The sequence below is a fragment of the Meles meles genome, chromosome 7 (assembly GCF_922984935.1).
Source record: "Meles meles chromosome 7, mMelMel3.1 paternal haplotype, whole genome shotgun sequence".
Taxonomy (NCBI): domain Eukaryota; kingdom Metazoa; phylum Chordata; class Mammalia; order Carnivora; family Mustelidae; genus Meles; species Meles meles.
In genome coordinates this window covers 124,204,091-124,218,733 of record NC_060072.1, presented here as the reverse complement: position 1 = coordinate 124,218,733, position 14,643 = coordinate 124,204,091, and the positions used below count along the sequence as shown (strand labels likewise).

The following is a 14,643-nucleotide window of genomic DNA, read 5'->3' as shown; positions in this document are numbered from 1 at the left end:
CCCCCTTCTGAGAGTCTTTCCTGGTTCATTTTCCAGCAGTGTAAACCTTCACTTCTTCCCCCTTGCACCCCACCCCACTTCCTATTAGAATCTTTGAATAAACAGAACTTTGTTTTCCATGGTTTGCAATAACCTGGTCTGCAGAGAGTAAATATAAAGCCGAATCCCAAAGCATATAAGTGATATCAGGCTAATATTGAAAAGCATGGATTACTACAAGGGAAATGGCATCCTCTTCATAAAACCCAGATTGGAGAGAAGCAGTGGATGTAGAAATACATTACAAATAAGAAAAAAAACCAAAAAACAAAAACCTCCGATTCTGGAAGCCCCTTACTTGCTTTTCTTTTTTGTAATTTTCTCTGTTATAGAGATAAGCAGATTTGGGAGGAGGAAAGCAGAAAGAGGGGACCATAGATGACAAATATATCAATTATAAAATATTACAGAAAAGTCAAATTTTTGGATGATATGTACCATCTTTCAGTGGATTGTCTGATCAGGAATTACACGCTATTATTATTAGAAAAGAATAGGCAAACGTGATGAATGAATCTGAACTTCGTCCTTTTCAGAGCCTTGTAAAATCAAACAGAACTTCTTCACATTTATTGGCACACATAAAAATAAATGTTCTATAACACAAACATTTAAATGAAGAGATGCCAAATGTAAGTCTGTCTCGTATATTCGATTCATCTGGACCACGTGATACCAGCATTTTTTTTTCCCTTCTCTCACACTTTATCTTTGTGGACTGCATTCACATATATAATTAATTGCACTCCTACATTTATTTTCTGTGCAGTGGAAAGCAGGAGAGAAAAACCAGATAGGCGCATCTGATGCTCGGGGTCATACGTGTAATTTATGACTGTGAACAGGGATTCCTCCAAGTCCCCAGTGCGTTATGTCACGGGTCTGCAAATATTTTTCCTGTGTTCGGAAAAGAGTGAAATCAGAATGCAGGATTTCACATTAATCTCCGCACCAGATGGTGATATTCCAAATAGTCTTTTTAAGGTGAGCATGTGATCTACTGTATGGCTGAGGGGCTTTGGAGTCACGTGATGGAATGAATAATATGACTGATAGAGCTTTGATTAGACAACTGACCTGGTTACCGTCTGTAGCCACGAAAAACAAAGTTGACATTTCTGGATCACTGTCCCCAGAGGTGTCGGTTGCCAACTTCTGTGACATACACTCTCACCGAAGGACTGACAGGCAGGGACAGACAAGGGGCAGCTAATGCCGCTGCCGAAAGCAGGCTGAAGTTGGAGAACTTGGGCTATTTTTCTGCTTCCCCATCCCCCCACCTCCCGACAAACCACATCTTGACTCATATGGTCTAAAGAAAAAACTCTTTCGGTTATTTGATATTTGGGAAACCTCCAGGAGACCATAACTTAGTTTGGAGGAAGCCTTGTCTCTCACTTTGCTGGGAACACACACACACACAGACTCACACTCACTCACACACACACACACACTCTCTCTCTCTCTCACACACACACACACAGGAACGCACACACGCGGCTCTACACCATGGTGGTTCAGGCTGCAGTGGCTCCAAATAGATCTCAAAGACTTTTACTGAAAATTCCTTATGGATCTCTGAGAAGACGCAGCGTGGAGAGGGTAAGCGACGTGGCGGGCTGTTTGTTTTGCGTGGAGCAATTGCTCCAAAGAAAAGGAGATGTTTGTTTTCATTGTACATAGCATCCCTTCTGGTCTCCCTGTTTTCCTGAAAAATTTGAATTCCTAGGACTGTAGAATACTACGCCATGTGTAAATTTTTTTCTTAACAGAGAATGATGAGAAATTTGAAACAAATTTTTGCCAGCTGTGCCTGTGGGGGTGCCGTGAGAGATGAGATAGGAGGGAAGAGATTGGGGTGGGGACTGCCCTTTGGAGTCAGGATGGAAGATGTGAGTGCCTGGGAGACAAGCAGGGGCTACAAACCGATGCGTTAGTGCGACACAGCTGCGGATTTCCTCTGTGGGGTGACCATGTCTTCCAAGGAGGCACTGATGATGTTAAGGAGCTTTGATGCCTGGAGGGTTTAAATTATGCCCCCATTGAAGAAAATCCCCTCTGTGGTGGTGTTGCTGTTTCACATACCTTGCCATCATTTTGGATTTTTTTCTTAATACCATGGATTTGGGCTCAAAATGACTCTGTTAATTTTCTGAAGCATGCTTACTTTTTGGTAACCCCTGGCAGAGATGATTCTGTAGAATAATAAGGATTTGTCCTTCTTTGGAGTGACCAAGGCGCTTTTGGGGATGACTGAAGGTTATGCAAAGCTAGCTGTCTTTGGTATGTCGGGCTCTTTCATGTAAGGACAAAATGCCTACACCCCCACAGGCATGGAGTGCTTTGTAGGTCTCAGAAACCCCAAAGCTCCTGTTTGAATGATGGCAGTCCCTTCTGTGAGCCGTGGAGTCTACTTAGCCATCTTAGTTTACGGTGTGGTCTAACAGCCATAAGGCAAATAACTTCACAAAAAGCTTTCTTGATAGATAAGCAACCTGCTGCATCTTATAAAGGGGAACCGGGTTCAATTTGAGTCACTTTTTCTGGCTGGTATACTTACTGCTCAGTGATTTTTAAATTTAAGGAAAACAGAGTTGAAACTTTAAAATACAAGGGTCTATCTAGAGTGAAGGTGGGCTTGATTTCCTGACTTGTGATGAGTGACATTCTTTCTGCATTTGAGTACTGATGAAAAAAAAAAAAAAACCTTTACTTCCTATTCTGTTTGTGTGTAGGTCTTTATTTCGAGACAGGGCTCTTGTGCTCAATATCAGAGTCATCAGCTAATATACAATAAATGCCTATCACATGTTCCCTTCTATATCAGTAGCTTTAGAGTATAGGACTAACAATTACGACAAATGTTAAAGGTATATCAGGCTTATATTGAATATGATTTTAGGTTTGGTTGAAAAATTTCTGACCTTTGCAGTAACTAAGTTTATATCATGTGCTCCGTTCACAACTAGTCATTTAGAAACATGAATTGAAAAGACAGGAGTTCTGGAAACTGGCAATACTGAGGAGAGAGTTATCTGGACATAGGCACAAAAAAAATTCCATAGGAACCTTTATTTAATCTCCAGATGGATGTTCGATTTTACATGGATTTTTAATAAATCCTGATATATGCAGTTACCATTTCTGTTATTCATTGTTAACCAATTTAAGAAAATCTGACAGCCTGTGAACACAGCATCATACATAAAACATTGTCTCATGTGTTGGCATGAACTTACGTTGAAAACACGCAGACCTATTTTCTGCCCATGGACACACACCTGTGCTGCACGGGTCTTAGATCTGCAAGCTGCTGGGCCCTGAGGAGAAAGCACACACATCACTGGAACATCAGTCATCCTATTCATCTCGGCTGCTAGAGGTGAAGTGAGAGGGCTGGGACACCATTGCTCACAGGAAGAGTGCCCCTGCCTTCCTTATGAGCCACCCATCTCCCCTTCTACTCTAAGGGAGGTTGACGCTAATTGGAACCTATGATGAATGTGTCACTTCCAACTGGGCATTTCATACTGTTGCTGACTTGATGACAGTTTTCAGAATCAGAGTCAAGCATTTGAGTAAAAGGCAGGCAGGAAAGGTGAGAAGTGGCTTCTGCTTTAAGGGCAGATGCTGGGAACTAGCACTCTTTTCTTGGGACTCCCTGAATTAAAAGCAGCAGCACCTTTTCCAGTTACATCAGCAGCCTAGAGGGTGACAGACAGTCGGGTTGGTTTCCATTGTCTCGAGATATGTGATGATCTTAAGGTCTCGCCTCTGTACTGCCTTTACTCCAATGCACTTTTTTATTCGTTACTTCATATTACGATCCTGAGTTGCTGGTGAGACACAGAGGATGGGGGTTATCACAATTGTCCTGTAGGAACAGGGAAGCCAAGGCACAGAGGGATTTAATCTTCTGTCCAGGGATGTACAGTCGACCACAGAGCAGGACCCATGTCTAGGAACCCAGGATCTTCTGTTTCTGTTTCATCAGTTTTGCTCCATGGGGTAGCGTCAACATGGCAGCCTGCCCCCAAGCAAAGGACTGTAAGCAACTTGTCACCAGGCCGTCCCATGAAAGGGAATATAGAAGACTCATGACTGAGGAGAATAATGATTTCCAGGGCTGGTCATGTGCCCTCAGGCACCCAGGAGTGCTCCATTGGTCCTGTTTTCCAACTGCAGGTTGAGTTGAAAGAAGAGAAACGCATCTTTCTAACTATGCTATTCAAATCCTGATTTCAGAAACACTCACTCAAACAGCAAGATCAGGCTCACTTCTTTTTCATAGTTTCACGGGCTGCCACGAGCCCACCACGGAGTGAGGCGCGGTGGCAAAAACAAAGAAATATACTTTGCTTGGTAAGATAGGAGAGATTAGGGATACAGGTTTACCTAAACAAAACAGTATTGACATAACAGGGCACGATCTTAGCTACAAAACAAGAAATGAGGGGCGCCCGCGTGGCTCAGTGGCTTAAGCGTTTGCCTTCGGCTCAGGTCATGATCTCGGGGTCCTGGGATCGAGCCCCACATCAGGCTCTCTGCACAGCAGGGAGCCTGCTTCCCCCCTCTCTTTGCCTGTCTCTCTGCCTGCTTGTGATCTCTGTCTCTGTCAAATAAATAAATAAAATCTTAAAAAAAAAAAAAACAAGAAATGAAGACAATTTAGGTGCGACTGAAAACAGCAAAGTGGGTGGAAGGGGTAGGGCTTGCAGTCACCAGGTCCCCAAAACTCAGAGCCTCACTCTTTACTAATCGTATGATCTTGACAAAGTGACCAAACTTGCTCAGCGTTGTTAGTTTATACATCAGCACTCTCCGCCATTGAGGCCGGTTGTTACGGATTAGAGGGAACATATATAAGGACCTAACACAATACCTCACATATAGAAAACAATTATTAATGAAAGGACATTTTTAAAATTTGCCTATCTTGGAGTGGAGGGACACTTGGCTTGTATTTTTAATAGCTGATGATCTTTACACACATATACACACTCTTGGTCACGCCTCACTGTCGCCTGGAGAGGTCCTTTAGGGATCTTTACCCAGTAAAGCCAAAACAGACAGGATTTCCTGGTGATGATTTGCCTTGGACTTCCAATTTTATGTAAGACACTTAGAAAACAAAGTGTTTCGAATTCATTGCTTACAAATGCCAGCTAACTAAACTTACTCAAGCCCATGTGCTTCTATAGGGTCTCTCTTCATTCCAAAGCCGATGTTGTTACTCCAGAGGTAAAAATGAACTTCATGGAAAATTCTAATGAATCTAAGAGCACAACATGTAAATGAATTAAGGAAAGAGCAAATGTGGACCTTTTCCCTGGAAGTTTGCCTTGGAGTGGGGGTAATGTTTTCATTCAACTACTATGACCCTACACTATGAGGAAATGGTATCATGTTGGAGATTATCTTACTTTATAGTTCCAAAACCCAAGAATAAGTAGGCCAAGCTTTCTGTGGCCCAGCCCAAACTGTTTCAGATGCATGTTTATTAAGGATGCTCCTCTTCCCATTGGTTTATCCTCTCTAGCATTCCGACCCACATATGCCGGGAAGGGCTGGACATCTCTGTTCTCCTGAATGATGCAGCACCTCAAATTCAACATGTTCAAAATGGAATTGGTCATTTCCCTCATAATCCTACTCCTCCTTCAGTCCACCAGCCACCTGAACACACAGAGCAGGACACAGGCACCCACCTTGCCTCCTCCCTCCCCTAGGGTCGGGCCACCATTATCTTTCACTTTCAAACATTTGCCATTCTTGTTTCCCCAAGTCCATGCTCTGTGGTGCAGCAGTGTGATCTTTCTAAAACAGAGGCAGGGTCTTGTCCACTAGTCTACTTAAAACCCTTAAGTGGTTCTCTGTTTCAAGATAAGAACTTATATAAATGTCTAAATATAACTACAAGGCCTTCATGATTAGGACCCTGCTACCCTCTCCAGCCTCAGCTCTCCCCCTACTTTACCCTGAGAGTGCTGGACTCCCACCACACTGAACATTCTGCAGTTCCTCCAAACCACTATGCTCTCTCTTGCCTCAGGGCCTTTGTACATGCTTTGGTCTGCCTGACCCACACTGCCTCCTCCCTCTACCTCTTTAACTTCCTAGTCACATCCTTTCAACCTAAAGGTAATACCATTGAGAAGGTTTTCCAAAAACCCCAAGTCTGAATGAGTGTTCCTCCTTTGGGCTCCCCTACCCTTTGCATTTCCCTGACAGCAGCACAAATCACACTGTATTGAATCCCCCTGTCTCCATCCTACTTCTATCATGCAAATCTCCACATGATGACAAGCTCCTTGAGGGCAGGAAGCACATCTTGGTCTCTGGGTCATAACAAGAGTGTAATAAATATTCACTAGATGAAAAAAAAATGAAATCTGAAAGTTTTTTATAAACTTCGCTCAGTGAGAAATTTTGGGACGAAGAGCACAATTAAGACATGAACAGAAACAGCCTCATTTTCTTTTACATTCAATTACCCCGTGCCCAATTCTTGCTGATGGGAAATATGTTTACTCTTATATGTTCATACAAATGCTCTGAACTCTTCAAACCATACATGTATCTTAAAGTAGAAAGAAGCGTGTGTGTGAACAACTGACCAGACTTAGCTTATATGTCTCTTCACAGAGTAATGTAAATTTGACATTTTTATTGTGTGTGTGTGGGGGGGGGCGGAATAAGAAAGCATTCTCTTTTACCACAATCATTTGAATATTTAAGTGAAAGGATTTTTTTTTTTTTCTGTCTTGGAAAGACTGAAATGGTGTGATATTTCTGGAGCAGTATTTTTAACGCAGTATAAATTAAACCTTTTTGCACCCACATTATTCATTATTTGATATGTTATTTCAGGTTGACGTATTGCCAGTCTATTATTTTGCAAACCATTACATTATCACAGCTGCTAAGCTGAATAACTTAAGAATTCAGAATACAACAGAGTCTCTATAGTCGAGTGTGTGGTGCTTACATTCTGAATGTATTCATGCAGGGAAGTGTGAGACTTTACCAGAAACACATACAGCAGACGGCTTTTAGTGGATATTTATTACCATTGAAAGCAGACAGCCAAGAAACTGTTCAGACAGATCAGTGTATTCACACATATTATTATACAACCCCCTCATCCTGCATAAGGTTTTGTTCCTTCTATAAATATACCGCTCTCTGGAGAAGAACATGGCCTATCAAGGACTCTAATTCTCTGGTTCGCAGGCCACATGGGAGGCCCTTTTCCCCCATATTGTCTAGTCTCGTGCAATTCTAAGTGACCCAAACTTGGTGAGCTGATACTGATTTTATTTCTTGCAGTAGCGGGGCGCCTGGGTGGCTCAGTGGGTTAAAGCCTCTGCCTTCGGCTCAGGTCATGATCCCAGGGTCCTGGGATCAAGCCCCACATCAGGCTCTCTGTTTCACGGGGAGCCTGCTTCCTCTCTCTCTGCCTGCCTCTCTGCCTAGTTGTGATTTCTCTCTGTCAAATAAATAAAAATATTTTTAAAAAATCAACTTTATTTCTTGCAGTAGCTTATGTCAAGTTAAAGCAATGACTTTCCATCTTGGTCAGAATGAGATTGCATGGTGGAAAGCCTGTCCCTACGGGTACCACTCTAGAGTTTTCATTCCTCGGGCTAGTGTGGAAAATAGGGCAGGAAACTTTGATTTAAATGGCTAGGACCCCCACAAGCTTCCCCATCCTGCACCAAATGGCATTATCCAGCCGAGCATGAAACCAAGGGATGGTTTCTTTCTTTAGATAGCTTGTCCACCAGTCCTGACTGCTTCTTAGGGCACAGATGTCATGGGTCACATGCCATGACTCATCCTACAGCAGTGCTTCTCAGTCTTGGTTTCACATGGGAAGCTCCTGAGGAACTTTTAAAAAAAGCCCAGTGTCCAGGCTGGTTGGGAGACTGGTATGTGTCAGAGTATTTGGAGAGGGAACCTGGGCACTGGTATGTAAGCCCCCAGAAAATTCTACTGTGTAGGACACTGAGGTAAGATCATGGCCGAGATGGATCATCTGGGCCTGGTGGAGCTCAAGGAAATTATCTAATTCCTGTGCTTTCTGGTGTCTTCACATAAAAAAGAAATAATTGAGTGGATCATATTGGATTTTTTATTAAAACTGTCATTCTCAAAAAAAAAAAAGTCAGTTAAACTCCTTGAGAGTTGGGTCCGTATTTCTAGGACATCTTAGGCAGTGCTCAGGACTCGGAGGCCAAATTCTGGGTAATTAAACACAACCTTCTGAAGTCACAGCAGCCAGTTTCATGCAGGACAGACAATCTGAGATCAGAACCACCCAATCCAGCTAGTCCTGCGGAGTTTGTCTTCATTGGAACAGGGACAGTCCCTCTTCTGAGCTTTCCAACCTGCCGTATTGCAGCTATGTTTGCAAAAGCCATCGTGTGATCTCTGAACACTTTCTGTGGGTGTTTTGAAAACAGATCTCTTATAAATTGTTCCAGCAGAGTGAGTATTATCCACCTGTGTAACATTAGAGAACATTAGAGCTTCTTTGGACAGACAGCTAAAAACAGTCCACTTTTTTTTTTTTAAAGATTTTATTTATTTATTTGACAGAGAGAGAGAGATCACAAGTAGGCAGAGAGGGAGGCAGAGAGAGAGGAGGAAGCAGGCTCCCTGCGGAGCAGAGAGCCCGATGCGGGGCTCGATCCCAGGACCCCGAGACCACGACCTGAGCCGAAGGCAGCGGCTCAATCCACTGAGCCACCCAGGCGCCCCACAGTCCACTTTTGATTGTATTGATTCTGAGAACACTATTATGTGTATAAAACAATATGGGAGAAACTATGGCTATGGACCTTTGTTTTCTAATCTGGGAGTAGATACACCACATCTGTGGATTTTTCATTCTTTGCCTTTTCCTTTCTGGTCACTCAGTAACTAAATGCTTCAAAGGACTTGGTCAGTTTTGCTCCTAAGTTCCAGAACCTAGAACAGTGCCTAGCATGTATATTGAACAGATAAATATTTACTGAATGACTGTGAATGGATGAATAAAAAGAATGTCTTCGTGGTCATAAACTCAGTCCTTTAATCAAATAAAATTGTCACCCAAAGGAAAGGGTTGCAAAGTGCCTGCCTTTCTTATGCAGACACATATTTGTGTCACTGTTAGTCCTAACTGGTGGCTTATTTTAGGATGCTAGCTCTTCTTGGTGGACAACTTGCTCATGAAAAACTTACTGAAATTCTCTACACAATTAACACTTTTGAGTGTGTAGGCTGTCCTCCTTCCTAGTCAGAATCTGTGTATGAGTATTTTGAGATAGTCAATAAATACACCTCTGATCATTTTCCTCTACTGCTTGCTAACTTTTCTCAAAAATGCCAAGGTCACATTTCCACATGGATAATGCTTCCACATAGTCCTCTGATGCCCTGACTGGAACATTTTTTTTTTTTTTTTAAGATTTTATCCATTTATTCGACAGACAGAGATCACAAGTAGGCAGAGAGGCAGGCAGAGAGAGAGGAGTAAGCAGGCTCCCCGCTGAGCAGAGAGCCCAATGCGGGGCTCGATCCCAAGACCCCGGGACCATGACCCGAGCCGAAGGCAGAGGCCTTAACCCACCGAGCCACCCAGGCGCCCCCCTGACTGGAACATTAATCAGGAAAACCAATAAGGCTTAGAAATATATTGATCATTTCTGGAAAATGCAGTCCAAGTTCAATCAAATCAGTCTCAAAATACAAATACTGCAGGGAATATAATACTTAGGAACCAACACACTATTTAGTAATTCTACAGATTTTTATACCTACTACATGCCAGGCAGTGATCTGGATGGAGGGGATGTGGCAAAGACTCTTAAGTGATGCTAAGGCCTCTAAGGAAAAATTGAGCAGGAAGGTGCTACATTTTTAGACAATGTGGCTCTTGTCTGAGAAGAGACCAGGGTAAGGGGACAAGCCACAGAGCCTTTTGGAGAAGGACCATGCCCAGCAGAAGAAACCACCAGTACACAAAAGGTACAATGCCAGAGCTTCCTTGATGGGCTTGGAAATTAGTCAGGGGTGCGGGTGGGTAACAGATCTGGAGTAGAGTGTGGAGACGGGGTACATGGGGCAGAGAAGCGATCAGGGAAGTGTTAGGAACCCTGGTGACAGAGGGCTGTGTGGGTCATGATAAGGATAGGGGGTTTTCCTCTGAGTGAGACAGAAGAAGACCAGTGGTCCAGGAATGGAAGGGTGACATAAGCTGACATGTTTTGAAGGAATCCTTGTGGCTACGAGTGTGATAGAAAAAATGGATGGAAGCCGGGCAACTCATTCCATCATTAGTGTAAAAATTCTGATGAAGGATGATGATGGTTTAGATCAGAGGATATTCTGGAGTGCTGAGAAATGAGAAAGGAATGGATTCTGGATTTATCTAGAAGGTAGAGTTGACAGGATTGGCTGATGGATGAGGTGACGAGTGAGGAGAGAAAGAGAAGGGTCAAGACTGACCGCTGGGCAGCTGTAACCTGGGGTTGACACTAAGATTGGAGACAGTGCCCAGAGGCCGGTGAGAGTGACAGCAGAACCGGGGGAGGCTGAGAACTCAATCTGGATGGGGTGAACTTGACATGATTAAAATTCAAATGGAGTTTCATGTGCGGGTGAGAGTTCTGGCTACAGAGGTAAACGTGGACATTGTCACCTGTGCCCTGAAGCTGGCTTGTCTGGGCTCTCGAGAGCTGATTGTGGGCAGCTTGAGATGGGCCCTGGCAGGAGAAATGTACCATGCAAATTAGCAAACATTAAGAATCAGGTCTTTTTTTTCTTCTAGAGAGTTCATAGTTATACTAGGATACCGCTAGCCGATGGTGTAGCCACAGGACCTGGTGGTGTCACCTGGGGAATGTATGTGGATGGGGGCAAGGAGGTGTCTGAGGACTGGGCCCAAGGCCACTCTAACATTTAGAGGTCAGTGCCATGAGGAGGAACCAGTAAAGAAAACTAGTAAGGAGCAGCCAGTGAGGTAGAAATAGAATTGAAGAGACATTCTCAGAAGGCAACATCAGACTATCCAATGCTGCTGATAGCCATGGAAGATGAGGACTAGGAAATCATCTCATTACACTGTTATCAAACAGCTTGTGTATCAGAGTTGCTGAGTGTTTTCTAAATCACGGAGGTGTAGTCTCCAGCCAAGACATACTGAATCTGAACGTCTGGGCCATACAACATGGACTCAAGTTTGAGAAACAGTACCGGCAATAGAGTTTCTTAGAAACAGAGGGACCATTGAGGTAGAAAAGAGAGCACAGCCTCAGAAGGGGGATACAATGCAGACAGGAAAAGAGAGCGTCTCAGGACAATTTTTACTCAACCAAAGTCAGTCCCGGACACAGCAAGGAGAGGCTATGGTGGGGAGTATTGGGGCGAAGCTTATGACAACAAAGGCCCGGAGTGAATCTCCTCCTGTTGGCACCCTAGGAACAGTGTTTCTATTTGACATCTCCCCCTGCAACACACTTAAACCACTGTATCAGAAAAGTAGAACTGCTCCGTCCTTTACAGCTTATCCAGCCAAAAAACAAAAACAAAAACAAAAAAACTCCCCCACACACATAAGAAAGCAGATGAAAATTTTTGCTATCTTTTGTTGGTCACCTATTTAGCAAAAGCGAGCATTCCACCTCAAAGTTTTAGCTTTCCTAAGATCTAGCTGAAGAAGACCTCTTTTCTTTTGCTTTTTTCAGCCTCTGAAATTAAAAAAAAAAAAAAATGGATTGATGTAATCATGTGTCAGGGCTTCATAACTCAGCCAAGTCCCAGAATATATTTAGAAAGTATAGTTTAGGGTTGAGCCAGCCACTGAGGGACTGAAATGAGCAAGTCCTAAATTGAACTCTGCATCCAGGGCCTTGGAACTGGCCTGTAAAAGCAAATGGATTTGAACTGAAACAGAAGAAGTTATGTCTTTGCCATCAGGCTTTGTTTTACTGGGTCTTCGTGGCGGTATTTTGTAAGAAAATCGTGCTCATATCTGCCGGTTAGGTTGAAGGAAAATCACAGCCAGTAGCGATTTGAACACAGCCCTTGCGGTAGATCCCATCAGAGTGTTCCCTCAGTTCAAACATGCAGGTTCCCTTCCCCATCCCCGCCCATTTTCCCCTTTTAGGTAAGGAGGTGCCTCTGGCACATCACATTTGAACTAATGAGGGAACAGTTCTAACAGCAGACGTGTTGAGTGTCCCTCCCACGATTCTGGGCTGATCATGGTGAATAAAACTATTCTGTTTCTGGAGCAGAACTGGCAAGCCTGTGTGTGGATGAGCTCAGTCACCAGTGCTCTGAGCACACTCTTCTGCACACAAGCAGTAACACCCTTGCCTTCCAGGGCTGTGTTGTGTAGCCAGGTCCATGCATATAGGCAGCAATGTGGGTGCCAGGTCCTAGAACCTCTGTTGTTAAAACGTCAACCCACTACTTAAGGAAAGGAAGAGGGGAAGGCACCCCTCATCGTGCTGGGATCCAGCTCTGAGTTTTCAAGTAGGAGAGCTTTTAGGGAGAGGAGCTACGAAAGGAAAAAAAAAGCCTCCAGAAGCACTTACTGATTTGGACTCAGCAGCACAGAGCGAAACATTCATGTGATCGCCCCAGTGGCAGCTCTGCAGTCTCTCCCAAGAACCAGTGTCCGAAGAGCAGGACCCAGGCTCCCTAAGCCATGTCCCATCCCACTCAACGTCTCCTCTGCGGGATAATACTAATATCCTGTGGCATTTGGTTCAGTCAGAGTGTGCTCAGAGCCTCTTCACTGTCCTTTATTTCTAGTACAATTCCTTAGACGTGTGTGTTCTGCGGTCCCCTCTGGACAGTAGTGAACCAATATGCCCAACAGCCGATAAAAGTATCTTTGAGACTTATGACTTCCTCTTTCCTTTAGTCAAATGACCTTAAGGTGGCATGAGAGAAACATGTATAATGTGCAGACCAAGACTTTCCTGTCCCTTCGGAGACTCACCAATCAGAAACTGGTTATTTTCAAGAGCTTATATCTATTTCCTATGGTACCCTTGGGACCTAATCCTTCATGTTAATCCTGGATGCCTCTATTCACATTCAGTGTCCTGTAAATTAAGGCCCCATCCAGGCATTATAACTCAAACCCTATATGAGCCAGGTAGTTATATAACTAGGACAACAAGGAGAAGGGCCCTAGCAAATGGGGTCAGTACTAACTCAGCTCTACCATGGGAGACAGAGGTTCCTTGTCCTACACTTCTGACATTTCCAAAAAATCTTTGTGCAGTTTTCTTCTAAGGGAAAATGCCTCTGTATGTGTGTGTCTGTGCATGCGCACGTGTGTGTGTGTGTGTGTGACAGAGAGAGGAGAGGGGAAGGGAGAAATATCTTAAATTTTATATGCAGACAACCGATCCAAGCTCAAAGAAAAACCTTGCATGCCAACAAAGCACATTTGTGGGCTACATGTGGCCCACAAGATGCCAGTTTTCAACTTCTACAATAAAATGAGTGCCACCCCAACCTAAATATCTATGTGTTCTTTCTCCCCAGTCTTGAATTTCATAAAAATGAGACATCTCAATACAAAAAAAAAGAAAAAAAACAAAGCCACTAATCCTGGAATAGATCCTCAGGCCTTCCAGCTGGCATCATAATCCTACAGCTAAATCAGAATTTATTAAAAAAAATAGGAAAAGAAAAAAACCTCTTTTGACAGGTTAAATGCAAATTTTAAAATATATTTAAATAAATTGGATTCATGTCCTCCAGCTATAGAAAACAGGAAGACCGCATCCTCTTCGCTGAGAGCATAGTTTTATCACCTAGCAAGGAGAATGGAACTTGGGAGCTTCTGAACCTGCAGCCTAATTACCACCTGATAGGACAGCTTAGCATCAGCCACATTCTTCTGCTTTCAGCAGATGTTCCCAGTGTTAAAGGAAACCATATCGAACAATTTTAGCTAATGAAGCCATCGCTCTACCACCCAGAGGTCTACAGTTTGCCGCTAACCCATATTTACAGAACAGCAGTGTGTGGTCCTACTCAAAACCAGAGGCCACATGAGAACCAAAATGAGGTTCTTTTATGATCAAGGTGGTTGACTGGTAACAGCTGAACTAAAACCTTTTAGTTCTAAATCACTTCTTTCATGCTAGATGGAAGGGAATTCTGGGGTCTCAGCCAAGTCCCCGGGCGAGAACTTGAACGGATTCACAGCTCCCTTTCTGATGAAAGCATTGGCTCTTCCCATTGGAACTCTTGATCCTACCAGGTGGAAGGGCGCTCCAGGCTGGAAGAAAATGCCAGTCTCGCTTCCTAACTGTCCCTTCTGAATAGCAGCCCTCACTTGTCATTTTTGCAGCAGAGATGTGTCTCTTTCATTTTCATCTCAGAATAGCTTCATTTCTGCATCTTCCCAGATACAGCAACTGTGAGCTGACTGCCTTCTAGCACTTAACCCAAGTCTTCCTGGGGACATCCGCCCCCAGGGGATGCAGGTCATGGATGTGTCAGCTCTTCATTACTTTAATTCCTTTATGCTTTATCTTTAGGAAGTTAAATAATCAAATATCAATATATGGGCCGTATTTTCTCAACTCC

General features: G+C 43.6%; 1 protein-coding gene across 6 annotated transcripts in view; it reads left to right on the top strand.

The window, feature by feature from the left end:
• FRMD4A (FERM domain containing 4A) overlaps positions 1–14,643 on the top strand; it is a 607,066-nt gene that overhangs the window by 296,306 nt on the left and 296,117 nt on the right. For 2 of the 6 annotated variants that reach the window (XM_046013726.1, XM_046013731.1), the window contains exon 1: positions 1,549–1,641. The exons of the other annotated variants lie outside the window; for them this stretch is intronic. In XM_046013726.1, coding sequence (XP_045869682.1) covers positions 1,549–1,641 — 93 coding nt within the window. Of the gene's footprint in view, positions 1–1,548; positions 1,642–14,643 lie in introns of those variants that run through there. 6 annotated transcript variants of the gene reach the window in all.